The sequence below is a fragment of the Acomys minous genome (genome assembly GCF_964271855.1).
Source record: "Acomys minous genome assembly, chromosome: 16".
Lineage (NCBI taxonomy): Eukaryota > Metazoa > Chordata > Mammalia > Rodentia > Muridae > Acomys > Acomys minous.
In genome coordinates, this window is record NC_140498.1 from 35,246,934 (window position 1) to 35,267,601 (window position 20,668).

General features: G+C 42.3%; 1 protein-coding gene across 1 annotated transcript in view; it reads left to right on the forward strand.

The window, feature by feature from the left end:
- Positions 1 to 20,668, forward strand: part of DOCK2 (dedicator of cytokinesis 2) — a 406,436-nt gene that overhangs the window by 172,516 nt on the left and 213,252 nt on the right. The window contains exon 27 of the mRNA XM_084762887.1: positions 20,333 to 20,428. Coding sequence (XP_084619013.1) covers positions 20,333 to 20,428 — 96 coding nt within the window. The remainder of the gene's footprint in view (positions 1 to 20,332; positions 20,429 to 20,668) is intronic.

Below are 20,668 nucleotides of genomic sequence, written 5' to 3' on the forward strand. Positions count from 1 at the left end.
CAGGCTACACTCATGGCTTATCCCACTGGTATTTGGCGAGTTTTCAGCACATGCAATAATCTACATATGGTGCGATCAGTGACCAAAGTAGGGGAGAAATCCCACCTTTGCTTCTTTTTAGCTCTGGAATCCTGGGGAAAAAAATCACCAATTCTCTCATTAAAAATGGGACACACTGCCTTGGATTACAGTAATAAATGCCTGTGGAAAGACCCAGCCCATTCCAGGCCTACAGCCTGTACTCTGTGATGCTTTCCTTCTTCTGTGGTGATCTCCTTCTCTCCTGTGCTCCCTGCACCATTACAAGCTGCTTTGAAAACAAACATATAATCCTTTTAAGGCCAGCCAAGAGCCAAGGGGCCTACTGTGAGAATGACAGACAGGGACTAAGCCCAGGGAAAACTGTAGCTTGATGGCTTGGAAGGCAAGTTCCAGGCTGGTACTGGTGGTGGCAGGTGTTTGGGTCCCTCTCTGGCCAGTAGGAGACTTGCCAAGGAGCAGCAGATGTTGCATCTGGGCACAGCTTTCAGCACCAGTGCTCAGTCCCTCAGGAGATCCTAAAGGAAACTGTCATGTTGCTTTTTCAAGGGCTCCTATGGAGAATTCCAGAACCCCTGGACCGGTGAAAGGCATTGTACCAATGGTGCTATCTTAGAATTCACTTATATCAATTCTTCGGTGTCATATGTTGATTTCTTAGGAATTTTACGAGACAATTGCTAGGTAACTACCTTGATTAAACATTTATTTACATCTATAATTAAATGGACCACATTACAATAAAAAACAACAGATACTCAACACATTCCTAATTAGCTTGTAAGGTTTTATTTTTACCTATGCACTTAAGATTATTTACACCTATTGTGTCTGAGTGGCAGAAATTCGATGGAATGTTTGGCTATTGTGCCTAGAAATCAGCCAGGAAGAAAGTATTTAAAGAAAAAAAAAAGCAGATAAACATTATATATCATGGCCAGCATTTAAAAATCAATTTCCCACGGAACCTGTTCACAAAAGTCTACTTCCACACCACTGACAGGAATCCAGAGGGACCACCCCAAACCAGAAAAACCCCAAAGCCTGTGGGTGCTGCCAAGGTATACTTTTACTGTCTGAATCTACTGGCATGCATTGGCCCTCAGAGGATTGGTGGAAGACAGTGCCTTCCAGGGGTGTATCGATTTGAAGACAAACTGAACATCCACCCTTAGGCCAGGGAGGGCAGATATGGCTCATTTCTTGTGACAGTGCTTATTGACTGCTGGTGGCCTCTTCCTGAGGATGCTGACATCCTGGGTAGGTCTCACTGCAAAAGAGCTGAGAGATAGCCGGGAAGGAGTGGAGACAGCAGATTTGCTATGGCTTCTCGAGCTGTCTTATCCTACGGGTGTGGGAAAGGCAGGTTTGATGTGGGGGCTATCTTACCCTTAATGACAGTATAAAAGTTGATCTTTTGATTAAATGAGCACCTGTATAGTCACTGTTAACGGGAAGAGCCGAGAGTGGGTCCTAAAGATATCAGCAAATTGTAAGGAGCAGAATGCTTGAGGAGTCTTATTTTCCTTAAGTATCTATTTTTTTAATTGACAGTAGATTCTTCTCTCATGCAATACATCCTGGCCATCGTTTTCCCTCCCTACAGCACACTTCTTCTAGCTCTGCCCCCATTTCCCCTCTCTCTCTTAGATCTATTCCCCCTCCATTTCTCTACGAAAAGGCATAAGCCTCCAAAAGAAAACAACCAAATGTGACAAAACAAGATACAAGAAGACAAGGCAAGAGCCTTTCTATTGAGGCCGGAGAAGGTGACCCAATAGGAAGGAAAGGGTCCCCAGAGCAGGCGAAAGGTTGAAAACCCCTGCTCCCACTGTTAGGAGGCCCACACCAAACCAAACCAAACCAAACCCCAAGCTAAGAGACAGCGCATACGCAGAGGACCGGTGCAGATCCATGCAGGCCCCATGTTTGCAGCTTCAGCCGCTGTGAGCCCATGTGAGCCCAGCTTGTTGATTCAGTCGGCTGTGTTCTCCTGGTGTCCTCCACTGCCCTGAATCCTACACTCTTTCCTTCCCCTCTTTCTCGGGGTTCCCTGAGCTCCAAGTGGATGAACTCAAGGGAGACCTCCAATTCAGACACACACACTCTCTCTCTGCATAATGTCTAGCATTGGATCTCTGCACTCACTCTGATCTGCTGCCTGAGGAAGCCTCTCTGATGATGACTGGACCAAGGCACGGATCTATGAGTAAAGTGTCTATTTTTTTTACTGGTAGGGAAAAACACTAATTTCAGAGTAGAGGGACCAGATGTGATTAGTAGAAAACAAACTCTAGCTCCAGTTTTTCTTATGGTATTCTAGTAACACAGAGCACTTTTGGGTCCAGGTTGCAAAGATAGGTCCCCGCAGACTAGGTAAACAATAATTAATTTAACAAACGCCAGCTGGGTATCCACTATCTCCGTTCCTATCTACCTGGAGGTAGACTGGTATCTTCCAAGTTTGAGTCCCGGTCCTTGTCAGTCTCTACTTCTGAATGTAGTTGTAAGACTCAAGTTGTTTTCCTTGTGCTTCTGACTGATCCACATAATTTAGGACTCCCCAACAGCCTCTTTTTTATTTAATTAATATTCTGTAACAGTTCCTAGGACTCAGGGGGTGCTCTTGTGTTTACTGGCTTATCAATGAAGATGATTGGACTCTCTCCAATAGGAGAATGGACTCTGAGCTTCTGGCTTCTGTCTGGGAACTTCGGTCTCTAGAACAGCAGTTCTCAACCAGTGGGTGGTGACTCATTTGGGGATAGTATATATCAGATATTTGCATTACCATTTGTAACAGTGGCATAGCTAAAGTTACGACGTATCGATGAAAGAATTTTATGGTTGGGGGTCACCACAAGATGTGGGACTATATGAAGGGGTCGAGGCGTTAGGAAGGTTGAGAACTCCTGAGGTAGAGGCTCAGCACCACATGACCAACTACAGGATACTCTGGGGACATGTCACTTCTATTGGACCCTTGCCCACATGGCAACGTTTATCTAACAGTGAGCTAGTAAAGGAGACCAGCTGAGGTGGACAAAGCAGCAGGTGAGCGCCTTCGAGGGTTAAATTTCTAAAGTTGGTGAAGGTTGGTACACTGATGGAGTGTAGAGGCTTTAGGAAACAGTCATCATGGGCCCTTGAGTGGCCTCATAGACCAGAAAATGGTCATCAGAGCAATAATTGGGGAAATTACAGTTAGATTGTAGTACTCTGTTTAGATAAAGTCTTAGAGGGGACTCTGGGCTGAGGTGACAAAGAGACTATTTTGTAACTTTTCTGTGGATCTAAAATCATTTCAAAATGGAAACATTTTACATTTACAAAGTATTTAAGTGGAGACTCGTTATAAACAGGAAGCTCGGAGATTGGGGAGTTTCACCAGGTCACCTGGTCCAATGCGATAGATAAAGGCTTTCTCTGTAAATTCAAAACAGAATCTGCTAGCCAAGGGCAAATCTTGCTAGAGGGCTGCACTAGGGAAATGGCCATCAGCTGCTGAGTTCATGAGAGGCCAGTGAAGCTTCCCGGTGGTAAACAGTTAGGTAACTGATTAGAGAACACTTACCCAAGACTGAGGTGGGACTACTGACTTGAGGAACATATGCCTATGGCCTGTTCCCAGCTTCCTTTGCTGCGGCATGTCCCGTGGGCTATTTAACAGCCCCATATGTGCTGCAGTTCTTGAGCAAGAGTGTTCAGCTTGAATGTTTGTTACCTGCTCTTTGGCTGACAGGCTCAGAAAATGGGGGATTTGCCTTCATTTCCCAGATGGTCATTGGGTCATTTGTTCTTAGGAGATCCACTTGGAAAATAAGAAGACAGCTTTGGAGATGCTCAATAAAGTTAATAACCCAATGCGTTCTGTCCCATCAGCACCATCTCACACTGTTCGGTGGTCTTTTTTTTTTTTTTAATCTTCCACGACCAAAGTTTAAAAGACTTCTTTGCCTACAGCCAAGGTGGGCTCTCCACCCCTAGTCCTCTCTTTCCTCAGTACCTTTCCGTTCTTGCTTCTCTGGCATCGAGGACAGGGTGACAGGAGTAAGGCACGTGTCTGGGGATGAGAAACCAGCACAAGGAGGCACCAGAAATCCAATAACCTGGAGAAGAGTGCAGTGCCGGGTAACACTCCTATGGTCTCAGCACTTGGGAAACTGAGGCAGGAAAATAACAAAGAATAAAGCCACCCTAGGCTCATAGAGAGACCCTGTTTCAAACACGCGCACACACACACACACACACACACACACACACACAAATGCTTTTAAAAGACAAGACTTAAATATTGATGCAACACTTAAAACATCAGTATTAATAGTGTTTTATTCATGATATATTTTTCTAATTTTTCTTTTTTCTATTTTTTTATATTTCTTTTTAACATATACATTTATATCATCACACATAAATAAAATAAGCTATATACAGCACAAAGAACCGTGAAACTATCAGGAATTATATGAATGTTATAATCATAGTGATTTGGCTATTTGTATTTGGCAAACTTGAAGTAAACATTATTTCCATCTTATTGAGTCTAAGATTCTGAATGAAAATCAATATCATATCTCATCTCTATGAACTTAAAACATCTATCTAGATCTAAAAATATCTTAACCCCTAAACAACTAAGCTTAACTGTAAGACTAAACTATTTGATGTTCAACCACATGAGAGACCTGAGAAGGAATAAAACTTAATTACCTGAGTGAACCCAGAGTACAGGTTAGCAGCTTCCAAAATGAAAAAATGACAGAGACAGATTACTGCCTGAACAGTCACCCAAAATTCTCTATAACTTTGGAGCATCATCTTCAGCTTTCTGGCCCTATATATCTGACAGACATGTTTGTGAGGCAGAAACTATTGAGGACTTGCTTACCCTGTCTTGGCATAGTTTGGCTGTCAACTCTGCCTGCATCCAAGCTTGCCCATTTTTAGGCAGAATTTGGTCTGTGGCAGAAATGAGGACATTTTGCCCAGTGTCTGGTTTGCCACATTTAAAGCCATCTCCATAAGGAGGTTCTTTGATGCTCATCATCTTCTTTGAGGTAGGCTGGGTGTTGCCAGGAGTTAACCTGTCATGTTGTCAAAGAATCTATTTTTCTTATTTGTAAATGTAAAAAAAACGACATATATTAGATGTTTGTTTTCTTGACTATAGACTTTTTAAAGGCACACTTCAATTTATTCCAGTAGGTGTGTGCCTCACTCACCTTATTTCTCTCACCCTTGCAAAAAAGACAAAAGAATCATTCCCCTACAATGCCAAAATTAAGCCATAACTCAAACATGAGTATGGTAGTGTGAGTGGGCAGTAAAGAACCTGTCTCTTCTGTCCCCCAAGACAGTGCTGGGTATCTGGAAGAGGTCTATGCACAGGGAACCCTTACAAAAGGCCCTGGTTGGCAAGAGCTGTCATTTATGCTAAACCTTCCCTGGCTGGCCACTGGCTTCCTACCAAGTATATTTGGCGTACATAATATCTGGATTACATCTCCCCTCAGCCACAGAATAAATATTGGTTATCCCTGGTGCCACTAGTTACCACGGGAAACATGGGTATGCATGTAAATCCTTAAGTAAAGTGTGTGACATGTGGAAATATGTGTTTGTGGAGGGGGGTACATTTTAGCCATCCCTCTGTCTGCAAGGCCCTAGCTGTCACATACCATCTGGGGACAGTAACTAGGGACTACATCAGGGATCCTCTGGCAAACAATAGTTCTAGAACAGATGTTTTCTCAGGGATGGATTGGGTAACTTTTTTTTTTTTGATTGGGTAACTTTTGCCTTGGAGGTAAGCACCACGGATTGAGGGAGTTTAGTTCTTGCAGTATTTCTGAGGAGTCTCAGGAGCCTGACATGCTGACCTCCTCTGTGATTCTCTGTACTCCTTTCTCCTGCCTGGAATCCAACTTTTCTCTTTGATCCTCTTTCCTGTTGTTTTTAACTGGCATTTTACATCCTAGCAAATGATTCTCTTGCGCCCCCCCAAAACTTGCATGGCTCCTCTCCTCCTGTTGTTTACCCCGTGTTTTGAATACCCTGAAAGGCACCTTCCTCTTCCATTTTCCTGTCCCGAAGGCCTCCAGATGGTGATGCACACCTTGATTCCAGACAATATATATATATATATATTGTGTGTGTGCGTGTGTGTGTGTGTGTGTGTGTGTGTGTGTGTGTGTGTGTGTGCATGTGTGGAATCCTCTAGACATCTGAATTGTGACCCCTGGTAGCTGGACCTCCCCTTTCCGGACAGGGCTAACCCAAATTTCCTTGTCCATTAGGAAATTATGCAATTCTTCTATCACCGTGATTGTGACCATCTCTACTGAATTTCTGACAACACTGTCTGCATGCTGGAATTTAGAAAGTGATCACGTGTGGTTTGATACTTGTTCCTGTTGCAAAGCAGCGTCTTTCTATATAACCACTCACTGAATGTTAACGAGGCGACTGCCGCTTGTCAGGCGGCAAGCTGAGCCTTGGGAGTGGAAAGGCAAAGATGATGGGTTGCCCCAGAATTTGCATTTCCCAGCATCCTTCAGCTCCAGTCTCCAGTGTCAAGTCTTCTCAATATGTCTAGGAAGACTTTATCACAGGCCCAGAACCATGGCTAGTACAGTGGCTATGATGAATTTTACCCTGAGTTTTTAAGAATAGTGGTCTTTTGAAGCCCAAGGTCAATTTCTTCACTGTGTGATCCACCCAGCACATTCCACACGCTGCCATCTCCCCTTGTCTCTTGAAAATGTGCCACAGGCTTTCATTTACTAAAAGTGTTCTTTGGAGGGGTTCCTATATCAGCTCTCTAGACTTTACAAGAAAAAGGCTAATCCTAGCCTATGTTTCTCCTGTATGTTTACACTTCTTGGCACAGCTCCAGATTTTAAACAGTCATTCCATAATGAATCTCTGTGGTTTGATTGATCTTTCCATCCTCAATTAGTCTACTTCCTAGAAAGACATGCTGACACTAATTTTATATTTGAGGCTCAGCAGAACCTAATGAGAAAGGTAAATCTGCTTCCATTGCATTAAATACTATATAAAAAGCAGGTGCCAACCTTGAGTGCTGCAGTGGCCCCAGAGTTGTTTATGCATCAGTTTAGAACACTGCATGCATGTCCCATCAAGATCACATGCCAGTGTAGGCATGAGAGAACTGGCCTGTTCAAGCATGCTTAATTCGTTGAGTAACCAGACTCTGAGGCTGGGATTAGAAGCTCCCATCTGTCCCCTTCACCTAAACTGTTTGTGGATCCTGTGTGCACACCCCCATAGGTGACGTGCACATCACATTTAGCTTGCCTTTGTCTCTTTTCCCAACAGACAGAAACCCAAGAGCACAAAGACTGCATCTATCTTGTTCACTGTCACATCTTCACACAATGCTAGACACATATTGAATAGTCAGTAAATATTTGGTTTGTACTGAGTTAAATTCTGGCTGAAAGACTAAGGACATTAGGAATGCAACGACATGCATTTGAATCCAGTGTCACCACAAACCAGTTATGGAATCTTCAAAGAAACTTCATGTTTCTCTGAATTTGTCAACAGTGACTATGATGTTATTGACAGTGGTACTTAATGTGCTTCATCTTTCCTTCACTCTTACTGAGAACAATTCCTCAAAAATGTGTTTGATGCTTCCCCAAGGGAAGAGCCCCTCAGTTGGTTATCCAGTATTAAGTGGTCAGTCCTGAGATTACATACATACAAGTAACATTATACATACCAAATAGATTTTATGTATGTATTTAGGAACATATATATATATATATATATATATATATATATATACACATGTACATATATAAATATAACAACCATTAAAGAAATTTGAGTAAGAGCAAGAATTTGAGTAAGAGCAAGGGGTTGCAAAGGAGGTATTGGATGGGGGAAAAGGGATACATTATATACCTATAGTTTCAAAAATAAAAAAACAACTATAAAGTAAATAAATGCATGTACTTAGCCAACGGTGTCTGTATAGTATTGGCTGATGTTTTTAGTATCAGAAATAGTGATGTTGGGAGCTGGAGCTTTCTAGCAGCTTTTGGAACCTGTAGGTTCTGTTTCTAGATTTATGTCTAGTGGGCTAATTGGAGGCAGGTCACTCAAACACATCTGCCAAAGGATATTGGAGGATGTCGTTTATCTTCAAACTTTTCCATCTAAATGTTGATAACTTCAGGTGAGTGAGAGTAAACACTCCATGTTCTTGGGTGGTCCCCAAATGTTGAATTTTAAAACCCAATCTTTATTTTTAATTATTCATACATGCCTTATATTATACTTTATGATAGAGTCATGTGTTAAAATATTAATATAGCATGCATGATCCAAATATAATATCAAAAAACATGTATACAAAAATGTAACAAAGAAGTTTTATCCCAATCCTATAATTAAGTGTTACTGATGAACAAAATGGAGGCTTAAATAGTCAAATAGTCTGCAGCTACAGGGCAGTTTTGTGGTAGAGACAGAATTTAACCTGTCTAAATCTAAACCTTCCCTCCTACATCTCATCAATAGCAAATAAAAACAAAGATATCCTTTATCTATCCAGTGTGTTCATAAAAACTCTTCTGGCATATTAACTGGAAAAGCAGAATAAAAAATGTCTGCATGCTACATGGAGAGTTTGCATACATAAAGACCCCAGCCCATAACAGAAGAACAAGACACTGTGAAGCCAGAGCTTTCATATGTATGACTTCATTTTCATTTCTGGTAATGCTTGTACAGTAAATGATAGGTTTTTTTAAAAAAAGGAATACCCTGCATAATTCAGAGGTGCAATCTGAATAGATAAAGAGATGGCTGACTTCGCTTGATATTACAGTTTATACCACACATTTTCCTCCCTGGGGATCAGAGATGTAGGAATGCTGGCAAGGCTGATACTGTTTATGTCTCTGAAGACAAGAGTCAGAAAACGAATCTCTGCAGAAGTAAACTATTTTTTTCCTGTGGATATAGAGCCAGCCCTTAGGGAAGAAAGAGGGTGCCTTCATGTCTGGGTGCAAGAATTACACAATACAGTAAAGGTCAGAGAGGAATAATTATAATCTTTCCAAAGTATGCCCCAATTCTAATTATGTGTATATTTAAAATCTGTCATGGAAGACAAGGTGCAATGCTACATCCTCAGAGATAGGTAAAAGCTGAAAATAAGGTATAGTACATACAAGAAAAAGGTTGCTTTAATCTTAACAGATGTCTTTTGCATCAAAATCGTTAGGATATCAAGCAGACTTGGGCAATTCTCTTTCACATGTCCATTCATTCTTTTATCAGCCCATCACTATCTGTCCATTACTGACAGGTGATGGTCATGTATTTACATATGTATTTGGTAATTACTAATAAATATCTAAGAGTGACTCTGAAGTACTTTTTGGGAACACTCCACAGCAGTTCCAATAAAAAGATATGGTTGACTTTTATGTCCTATGCTCCCATGCTGTGTCTAATGTTAGAGATTCAGAGACAGAGAGAAAAGCAACACCTTGCTTTAAGAGGCCACACCATCTCAGCAACATGTCTGGCAGAAGTGGAAGAACTTGGAGAATATGTCTGGAGGTGTCAAGTTATAACAGACATTGTCCTGATCATCTCATTTTAGTGGGGGTGGGGAGGAGCATCAGTTTGGTGTCATGGTAGCTTTGAAAGCATCCAAAATCATCTCAGATTTCAGAACACAGAAGGCAGATGACCAATTCTAAATACTATGTAGTCCTCTCAAGATACTATTAATGTTCTTCCAGGAATGAACACATGGGTTTGGTTCAGAAAGAAACTGATTATAGTCATTAGCTAGGATGACCTGCTGCTGATTGAGCATTCAGAAGGAAGACTTTCCTGCCTTCGAGCTGGTCAGGGAAGGGTTCAAGCCATGCATTGCATGTGAGAGCGTTGTCCTGACCTATGCAAATCTTGTGGGTTCTGTCAGAACCTCTGTTTGATTGGGCCTTTGCTTGTATAGTTTTCATTTTTATGAGGCTTTTGTTGTTGTTGTTTTGTTGTTGTTTGCTTGTTTTGCATTTTTTGTTCATTTGCTTGTTTTTTGAAGAGGTAGAGAACATAAATTTTGGTGTGTAGGAAGATAAGGATGATCTGGGAGGAACTGTGGTAGTGGAAAAACGTCAAATGTATTACGTGAAAAATTCATTTCTATTAAGATCCGAAAAACTGTTTTTTAAACTAAAGACACTGAAGACATGGACTTAGAAATGAGATAGCTAACTTCTTTTTGCATTAAAAAAAAAGGCTCAAGGAAACAGAATTACAACTAGAATTAGAGATTTTAATACCTGAGGAAAACTATATCTAGATTTCCCTAACTTGCCATATGTGTATAAATTGATCATATAGCAAAGAAAAAGTAGAGGAAATGGTACATACCACCCAAATGTTAGAGAAGGAGCTAGGTGAGGATGGGGCCATTAGTAATAAAATAAGACTTGAAACATAATTTTAAAAATATCCAGCCAAGATTTAGAGGTAGAGGAAAAAGAAAGTACATGGAGCCAATATTAAAATGAAAACCCCCCTCCCTGCGGAGTCAGGAGGAACAGAGACCACTGTAAACAAGGAGAAATGCCTTTTGTCTGCAAGGCTTGTTTTTCAGCACCACGGACAAGGGCACAGCAGCTAGGGTGTTGTTTATAACCATGGATTTCTGGGGAAGGCTTTAATTACATCCATTCTTGAACAATGGTGATGTGTTTGTGTAAGGGCAGGGGAAACACATTCGTTCTTCAGCTTTATTGGCCTTTTCTGGCCACTTCTCACGCTCTCGAGATTGGCATCCTTCTTCAGTCCTGTCCCAGAAAAGGAAAAGTCGTTCAGGGCCCTGATTCTAAAGCCTCTGTGGCTGGCAATTTGTCTACAGTCACTGGCATAATCGATCCCTAAGTGGACTACTTAGTGAGAGCACTGAGTTCCGCCTGGGTGTTGAGTGTCCCTGACTCCAGGCTTGCATCCACGTCTGCCTGACTTGGGAGGGATCTGTAGGAAGAGCCTGTTGTAAAATGTGAGGGTATAAGGTTTTAATTTGGGAGTTCCTGCTGTGGAAACTCTATCAGCCACCGCTGCCTGAGTGGCTGATACCTATGTTCCGTCCCTGGAAGATGGTGGGATGATTAGGGATATTTTCACTGTAGGACAGAGAGAAGATAGTGTTGATTTTCAGCTCCTCTCTTTTCCCCCTCAGTCTTTTGTGTGAGGTCAAGCCGTGTTCCGAGAACAGCTAAAAAAAAAAAGTGTCTGTTCCTAGAGGCTTCTAGATTCTTCCCTCTGATTCCATCATTCAAAGAATCAGTCCTCATTCTCTCAACCATTTCTACTTCCCTCCTAGTAGATCTCCTAATTAATTCAATACGACCTGTATCTACTTGATAAAAATCCCAGCAATTACTTATCATGTGTAAGCTACCCATGGTAGGTGTTGAAGCTAAAAATAAGGACATATAGCCAATTCCTGTTTTCAGAAGAATTATCAGATGACTACTTGTTCAGGAGTGTGAAGGTGCGGGCAGGGAGGGGCATAGTATAACCTACTTCTCAGAAGGGCTTGTTTTCTTAACACTCTCACTAAGGAAGGGCTGCATTATAACAGAAGGGTTACCTTCTGGTTAAAAATGCAATGCTTTCTATGAAGCTTCAGGTGTCAGAGTTACAGTTATGGGTGGGATATGGGAGAGCATTGCTGATGTCCACAGGCACCCACACAGGATCACAGTACATCTAAAACTGTGCAAGAAGCAGAGATGAAAGCTGATGATTAAATAGACCGAAGGAAACCGGAGTGGAGTCGAGACTCAGCAGTCAGTGAAGGCGGAGAGAGAAGGGATATCAGCCTTGAAGGAAGACAGGGACTCACTGGGAAGTGGGGTGTGGGGGCCTGCAAGCCCATCTTTGACAGCTTCCTGGATGATCGGTTCCAAAGGTCTCCAGCATCATGACGTTCTTTTACTATGCTGTTTCCATGGATGCATGCTTTTTCAAATACATCATCTACCAAACAAGCAGCCATTACAGATTAAGTAATTTGTTTACTCATTGATAAACATCACTAAGATAGAAACATCATTCTGAACTTTCCGACCAGCAAGGTTTTAAACTGGTTTCCTTGTTCATTGTGTTCCCTGTCCAATGAGTCTTGACATTTTCAGTAGCCCATGCAAGAATATTGATGAGGGATGAGTATGCAATTTCTGCTAAGTTTCTGGAACCATTACAAATAACCTACAAAGTCTCATTCTTATGGTAGAAAGCTCAGAGGAGCCCATGGCTGCAGGGACATTTGCTCTTTTGAGTCAGTTTGCATTTAAACCTTCAGAGTTTACATCTCAGAATAGTTTAAAGAAGCTCAGGGTACTTGGAAATAAGTGGTGGATCAGCACCAAAATATGAAACAAATAATTGAAACTAACAATCAAAATTAGTAATTGTTTAAGTGACTACTTAAAGATGAATATTGCGTTAGCCAATACTCAATTATGACTCAGTTCCTGTGTGATTGTATTGATTGTCTTTTTGCTGAAGAGAATTTTCTTTAGCTTTGATACCTGTGAGATGGGCTTTCAAAAGTAAATCAGTCTAAGCCCGTAACTTTGCCCAAGGAACTATGAAAAACAAGACACACAGCCTCAGATTTGATGAACTCAGGCTAACAAACCTGTTTTTAGAGTGGAACAGTTTGGAGTTGCAGGTCATGTCATACTTACTCTTTGTTGTGGATAAGCCATCAGTTTTGCAACAATATGATAATGCTTCTTCTTCTTCTTCTTCTTCTTCTTCTTCTTCTTCTTCTTCTTCTTCTTCTTCATCTTCTTCCTCCTCCTCCTCTTCTTCCTCCTCCTCCTCTTCATCCTGTTCTTCTTCTTCCTCCTCTTCTTCTTCTTGTTCTTCTTCTTCCTGTTCTTTCTTTCTTTCTTTCCTTTTCTTTCTCCCTCCACTCCTCCTTCTCCATTTATATACAGTCTTCACTATGCAGCGCTATCTGTCCTGGAAATCACTATGTTGACCAGGATGGCTTTGAACTCACAGAGATCTGCTTGCTTCTGCTTCTGCGTGCTGAGATGAAAGGTGTTGTGCCACACCCAAGTGGAATAAGATTCTCGATTTGGGAACACTTTCTTTGCTTGTTCATTTGGATAGTATAAACTGTGAAGTGTCACTATAATTAACTTGCACAGGAAGCACAGGAGGCTCGCAACCAGAAAGACAGATTCTCCTCCATCTCTGTCACTCATCATTCCTGGACCAGACACATGCACCTCTCTGTTTCCCCACTTCTACCACTGGAGCCAGTGCAACAGATATGCAGGTTTGTTCTCAGGATTCAGAGAGATTGTGCATATGGAGTACTGACATCATCTGGCATGTATCAAGTGCTCAGTATGAACTGAGTGATAATAACTAGAGTGGGTCCTGTTTTATACCTTAAAATAGGATAGTAACTTAGCTCCAGCACATCTGTCAAAGTGCATTGAGATAAACACAGAGCACACAGCCCATCTCCTGGAAGGCAGTCAGAATTTAACAAATGTTAGTTGTAGTTTTTATTCATATCCTTTTATTCATTCCCCATAAAGGACTCTTATTTTGAAGACCAGAACACAAAATAGAGCATGTCAGATGTGCATACTTATATACATGGCTTCATCTAGTATTCATTTATCAGCATTAAGATGTTGGAGTCACACATTTAGAAAGGGTTCATTTTTTCTTCTTCTTTAGGCTGCAGCTTAGAGATTCCAGTGTGTTTTAATAAAAGCCCTAAAAAAAAAAAAAAGAAGATCTGCATAAAAGCAGTGCTTTGCTGTAAGCTCAGTGAAATTTGTATTGTTGTGATTTTTTTCCCTGATTGATTCAAGTAGTTTTTTTTTTTTTAGTCTGTCAGGAAATGGAAGTTAAAAGCAATTTGTAAATGGAATAAAACATTTCATGGCTGTGCCATTTAGAAAAAAAGTTAATTCATGTTACCTTGTACTTTTGTCAGATGAATGATGTTAACAGTAGCCACCAGTGTGTGAGACCAGGGTTACATCTGTAGCTCCAGCATGGGTGGGATGTCTCAGAGCAGGTGCAGGCAGGGAGCATTCTCACAGCGTTTCAACACTCAGAGAGGGAGGCTGAGGGCTGCCACGGTGAATTGCAGTCCCTGAGATGGATCCACTGTCTCTTATGAGTTCATTTTCCTAGCAGTACAGGCTGCCCTTTGTTACTCCATCACCAAAAAAGAGTTATCTTTCTTCTAGTGTCAATTATTATGAAAATTTTCAATGAACCATAGCACATAAAAATTTTCCCTTTAACATCATATATTTCCCTCTTCCTCTTTCTCAGACAGTGTAGCAATTTCATGCATTGTCTCAGAATTTTTGGTACAAAGTTGTGTGTGTGTGTGTGTGTGTGTGTGTGTGTGTGTGTGTGTGTGTGTACCAAAAGTCCTTTACAGAATGCACCAAAAGTCTTGTGCCAAGTCAAGATATATCTACCTTTTATTCCACTGTGTGGGTTACACCCCATGCATCAAACAGGATTTCTGACTTGAGAACTCTAATATGACTTGCTACCTATGGATATAATAGTCAAGGAGTTGTTACATAAACAGCTATGTACACAAATATGTCTCTTAGGATGTGCTTCAGATAGGTTTGAAACCACCTCCCAATGCCCTATCCCTTCACGGATGCAATCCTAGGGAGGAAGATAGTGGGCAGTCTCAAGCCTGGACTGGAATCAGGCAGGCCTGGATGGGAGGGGACAAACCTGGACTGGAATCAGGCAGGCCTGGACGGGAGGGGACAAACCTGGACTGGAATCAGGCAGGCCTGGATGGGAGAGGACAAACCTGGATTGGAACCACATAGACTGATACTGGGACTTGGAGTGACATTTCTTTAATGTGTGGCCAAATCCAGATCCTCATTTTTTTTTCATCTGAACATCTGGAATTTAGACACGCTTCTTTCATTTCATAGGTACTTGCCGGGTTCCCCAGCTCATAGGCCTGGGTACCCACATCCCCCAGATAGTGTTGAGTGCAGGAAGCCCTGCATTTAGTGGTGGCAGATTGAATTAATGTCTGAAAAGTACTCAGAAGAATATACAATGAAGTAAAACCTCAGAAAGCATTAGCTGTCAGGGCTAGAACTAGTCAGGATTTCTCAGAACAGTTCTGGCAGGGTAGTGTCAATGTATCTGACACAGGTGAAGAAACTGAGGCTCAGGCAGCCAGGGTGGGTTAGGTCAGAGATGGATAATGAGTCAGCATGAGTGGTGGCAACTGTGTAGTCTCCGCAGTGAGCGGCTGTTGTCACACAGCACTGCTGGTAGCAATGAGGACGGTTGCAATGGAGTCTTGGAGGGCTGCATACAGCTGAGTGGACCAGCTGGAACAGAGCTCGGGCCCAAGAGGATCATCCTCAGATGAGCCATTGAACTAGCTACTGATCCTGGTGGTTTCCATCTGGGGCTAGGGTAGAGCCTTCTAGTAAGTAAAGTGAGACACTTAACAAGTTGCCAGACCTATATATACATAGGCTTTGACATATAGTGAGAGCTCAAACCGTGTTAGCTGACAACGAGGTCAGAATTGGAACCCATATCTTCCCCCCCCCCACCCTTGGCCATATCCGTGGCTCTAGAGCTCTCTTTCCAGAAAAGGCTAATTCAGTCACGACTCTCAGGAAGATACTGCCCAAATTTCACCCAGAAAGTGGGCAGTCTCCCATGCTGTGTTCAAGGCAGAAATGACAGGGTGTGACAATATGGCCTAGTTCATTCCTGGGTGCCCCTGCCCTGAGGGCCTTCTACAGCCTGCTTCCTGAAGTCAGGTGCTGGTCCAGCAAACTTTTCTAGGATAGTATCTAATTCAAATAGGAGTAAAAAAAAAAAAAAAGATAGACTACCAAATTAAACCTCAAATTCATGAAAAATCATGTCTCTGGCAGCCAAAGGGAGCAGGGACAAGAGTCTGTGCTAGATGAAAGCTATTACTATCCCTTCAAAGTTAGGCATTGTGATTCTTCTAAATATGAGTAAAATTGGAAAGGCCTCCTATATAAGAACATAGTCAAGGAAGATGCTAGGCAGCCATATATTATAACTGTATTTCTGGACAGATGATGCATTTATATTCTCTCTCCCAGCCCCCTCTCCCAATAAGCATTTATATTTAATTATATATATATATATATATATATATATATATATATATATATATATATATGACCTTTTACTCATAATCTTGTCTTTGACCCCAGCCTTTGGAGGTTGGGTATAGAAGGGAGAGACAGGTTCTGAAGCACTTTGGCCTGAATAAGTGAGCTTTGCCTTCAGTGAGAGACTGTCTCAAATAATAAAATAGAAACTGATTGAGGAAACTTCTGGCCCCTATGGGAACAAGCACATGTGTGCACACATATATGCACAACCCACTCTAATGCACACATATATACACCACCACATACACATACACACGTGTATACTTATACATATGTACACACGGGCCCATATATAAACCCATGAGTGCATATGTACACAAAGAAATGAGGATTTGCCATGACTTACAACTTGGATGAAATGGCATTTATGTGTTCAGAACATTCAAATATTAAATACTGACTCTAATGGTCAGAAAGAGAATTGGAAGGGCATGTGGACCTGATAAGGAAGAGAGTGAAGCAGTCATCTTTCAAGCCAGACACTGAACACATAATGATGCTGTCAGGTTCAAGAGAAAGTCTAGATGAATGGCTCTCGGTGGTGCCTATAGCATAGCAGAGTGCACGCTGGCCTCCAGGCTCTCTCAGCGTCACAAGTACCTGTTTCAGAGTCTATGCTGGCATCCTGGCTCATCTCAGGTCATCTCACCCTGCTCTCTGCCATAAAGTTCTCCAACTCACTAGCTCCCCTCTCCCCAGCTTCCCGTTCCTCTTTTGGTCCCTCCTCTCTTTTGTCCTCCTCTCTTGCCCGCCCCCCTCTTTCTTGGTCTCCTTTGCCCTCATTCTCTTTGTCTTTCTCTCACACTCTCCCCCATCTCCTGTCACAGCCTGCTCCAATCTGCAGGCTATGCTCAGTCTACTACTTTCTGTCTCTGCTCTGGACTCTTCCTGATGCCTCTGGCTGTTCTCTCCCTCATATCTACAATAAAGACCTTCCCCCTCAATCATGTATCAGAGCGGTCATGTCCTGTGTTTATATAGCCACCAAGTGGGGAGAAAACTGTTTCAAATGGAATGGTATAAGCTTGTCCAAGGTGGCACGTTCATAAATATCAGGGTCACAACTGTGACAACTAGAAGAGTAAAGATCCAGTGGTGAAGGAAAGACCGAGGATTTTTTTGTTTTGTTTTGTCATGTTTTAAATGAGCTTCTTGGAAATACTAAAAACGACATGCATTTATAATTTTCATAAAAATTAATAACAATCTACATAGCTACCCTGCTGTAAGTGTTCAGCATTCCTTGTGTCGAGGTGGAATTCTCAATGTTCAAAAGTATCAGGTTATCTCATTACAAGCTGACATGTTTCAAGGTTTTATTTCACTTATGAAATAGGAAATGAGGGGAATAACAAATGGGCTGCCTAAAAGTATATAAGCCTTGGTGCTTGGAGAGGTGTCTCAATGGTTAAGACCCCTCCATGCTTTTTCAGAGGGTCTTCCCAGCATCCATGAGTAGGTGACTCATGGCGGTTTATTATTATAGCTCCAGGCGATCTGATACCCTCTTCTGCCTTTCAGTATACCTGCACACACATTCACAGAGACGCACATAAATAAGAGCAAATAAAATCTTCAGAAAAGGTATATCAGCCCTGATCTTTTGTAGGAGAGGAGACAGAAAATTGCTATCAGGTCCCAGACAGGTGATGTTAGCACAGAGCAATAAAGCCATATCCTTTTTCCAAAGCAAGGAACCGACACCAAATGCTATCTTTCACTGGGCGACCTCTCAGCCCCGCAGAATTCTCTAGCTCGGCAGAGATATAAGCTCTTGGTGTCTCATCAGCGGTGGATGATCTGTCCGAGCTGCATTTCCCAAGAGAGGCCCCTCAGGTGATTTTATCAGAAATCTTCTATTAGAATGTCATGTAAACCTCATTTTGCCTTCCTTCTCGAGTTCTGGGTTTTTTTTTCCCCTCGCACATTTGTCAAAAATATAACTAAGGTTAAAACCAAATGAAAACAAAGCAGTTTTATTAAACACCAACTAGATGCCATTCACCTCCTGCCTGCTCTGACCTCAGGAGCCGCCCCCTCTTTAAAGGGAGTATTCACATTGAATGAAAGAGCAGCATTAAAACACTCACACCCAAAGGAGAGTTCCCAATTAGTATGATCAGATGGATGTAAAGAAAGAGCACAGGGCACACCCATGCTGCTGTTAGGATCTGGTTCTCTGACTAAAACTCACCCGCAGAGGTGTCTGTGGTCTCCTGCCGTTGCAGAGAAACTGTTCCATATTCCGAAACACCAAGGGCTTAGGGTGACTCAAAACAATGGGCAGGCCCCACCTCACCCGATCTCCTGCCACGCCCCCTCCCCAGCCCTCTTCCTCTTTTCACCGGGCTCACCCAGGAGAGATCGATCAGAGTCCCTTCCAGGTATCACAGTCTACAATTATTAAAAGAAAAAAAAATCACTGCAATTTGCAATGTGTTTAGGTTGGGTGGATTAATTTCTTTGCCAGGGCCGTAATGGGAAGACTGATTTTTTGTCATTTCAATTACAAGCCACCATTTAGTTTGGGCCCGGAAGACACTTCTCTTGGGTTGGTCTCCACTTGCCTGGCACTAGAACAATTAAGAGCGGCTGATTTGTGGCTGCACTTTTGCTGCTTAGCACAGGTTTATCATCTTCAACGTTTTCCATTTGCATATAAGCTATACATTCTTTGGGTGACATTTCCATATCAGCCAGGGTTTATATTATGCGTCGCCTCAGACTGCACTCTCTGCTACGTGCAGGGAATCTGCAAGCTTGGCCAGGATGCTGATGCAGACCAAAGGAACGTTTGAGTCCCGGGTGCGGTGCCACTCAACACTTGTGAGTGGATGCTTCAGAACTCTGGAGATGGCCAGCTTTACCTCACTCCCTAACTGATGCCTCAAAACAGGAGCTCCAGCTTTGATGTTGACCACATTCATACATACAGAAGCTGCAGCAGAGAGAGGAAAAGCGATTTGCCCAAGGTCACCCAGCTGAGATTAGAGGGAGGGGGGTGGGGTGGATACAAAGTCACATCCACCTACTCTCAAAACACTCCCCAAGACTGTCTTCATAGTGTGGACTTTCACAGCAAATGAATGGAATGTGACAGGTTTGCACTTTAAATACCAAACTTCCCGAAGAGTCTAATTGATGCTCTTTGGAATAAAAAGCAATGGATATTTAAAAGAAACCAGGGTCAGGAGGTTAGAGGAAAGGGGATACTTTTAATATCTATTTTGGTAAGGCAAGAGATGTAGTCCTGGAGAAAAGTACGCTGAGTGGAGGCCATTATATAAATTTGATGCAATTGTAAAGGAATGAAGAAAAGATAAAGGAGCAGTGAATGCGTAGCATTTGAAGATATTCCAAGAGAGAAAAGATCAGAAGTCACAAAAGGAGCTAAAAGTTGGCCCAATTGAAAGCAGAGTATATTCTTCTTGGCAGATGGGCAAGGCTAATGAAGCCTCAGCAGCAACTTGAGATCTGTGACCCTGTCCTTGCTGCTCCAGTGAGTGTGAAAAGGAGCAGACTCGGGAGGCAGACTCCACAGTTTAACTCTTGCCCGTGCCTTCCTTGCTGCGTAACCCCCAGACAGGCTACTTCACTTTTCTGAGCATCCAGCTGTTCATCTGAATACTGACAATCATAATGATGCTTGTCTCGATGAGAAAAATGGATGACATGCTTAACTAAGTACCAGGTATTTAGTAAGTACTGTAGCCATTTATTGCTGTAACCATGGATGACATATTTATGTGATCTAAGCTATAGGAAGCAATAAGTTCGCAAAAGGAATTGTATAAATAAAGAAGTCAAGAGAGGGCTTTCCTGTCCCTCCTACCCTTGAGTCTTGGGATGACATAGGGATGGAGAGTGGAGAACTCAAGTCCAGAGAAAGACTGAGGTCTGTCTGGGCTCAATGGAACCAGGGAAGTTATGGGGTGCGTGATCTTCGTTTGGTCACTACTGTTCATGTTTTTGGAAGAGTTAGTGGATCCAGTGTCATGATGATAACAGTGATGTCTCTTGCTGCATTGTAGGCCTTCACCTATGACCACATCCAAGAGATCATGGTCCAGCTGCTGCGCACAGTGAACCGGACAGTCATCACAATGGGCCGTGATCATGTTCTGATTGTGAGTAAAACATTCTTCCCATCAAACAACCTTAAGCTCTTCAAAGCCTCAGAGTGGAGGCCAGCACTGGTCATTGCTTTGTTTTTAGAATGGAGGATTGAGGTTCTTACCCCCCCCCCCACCATATGAGTTGGGAGCATGTGAGAGCTAACTCAAGTTGTCAAAATAACGTCTGCCTAGGCTGTGCCAAAGCAGAGTATACCAGCAGGAATGGGGTGCCACTAGTAAACAGAGAGAAGG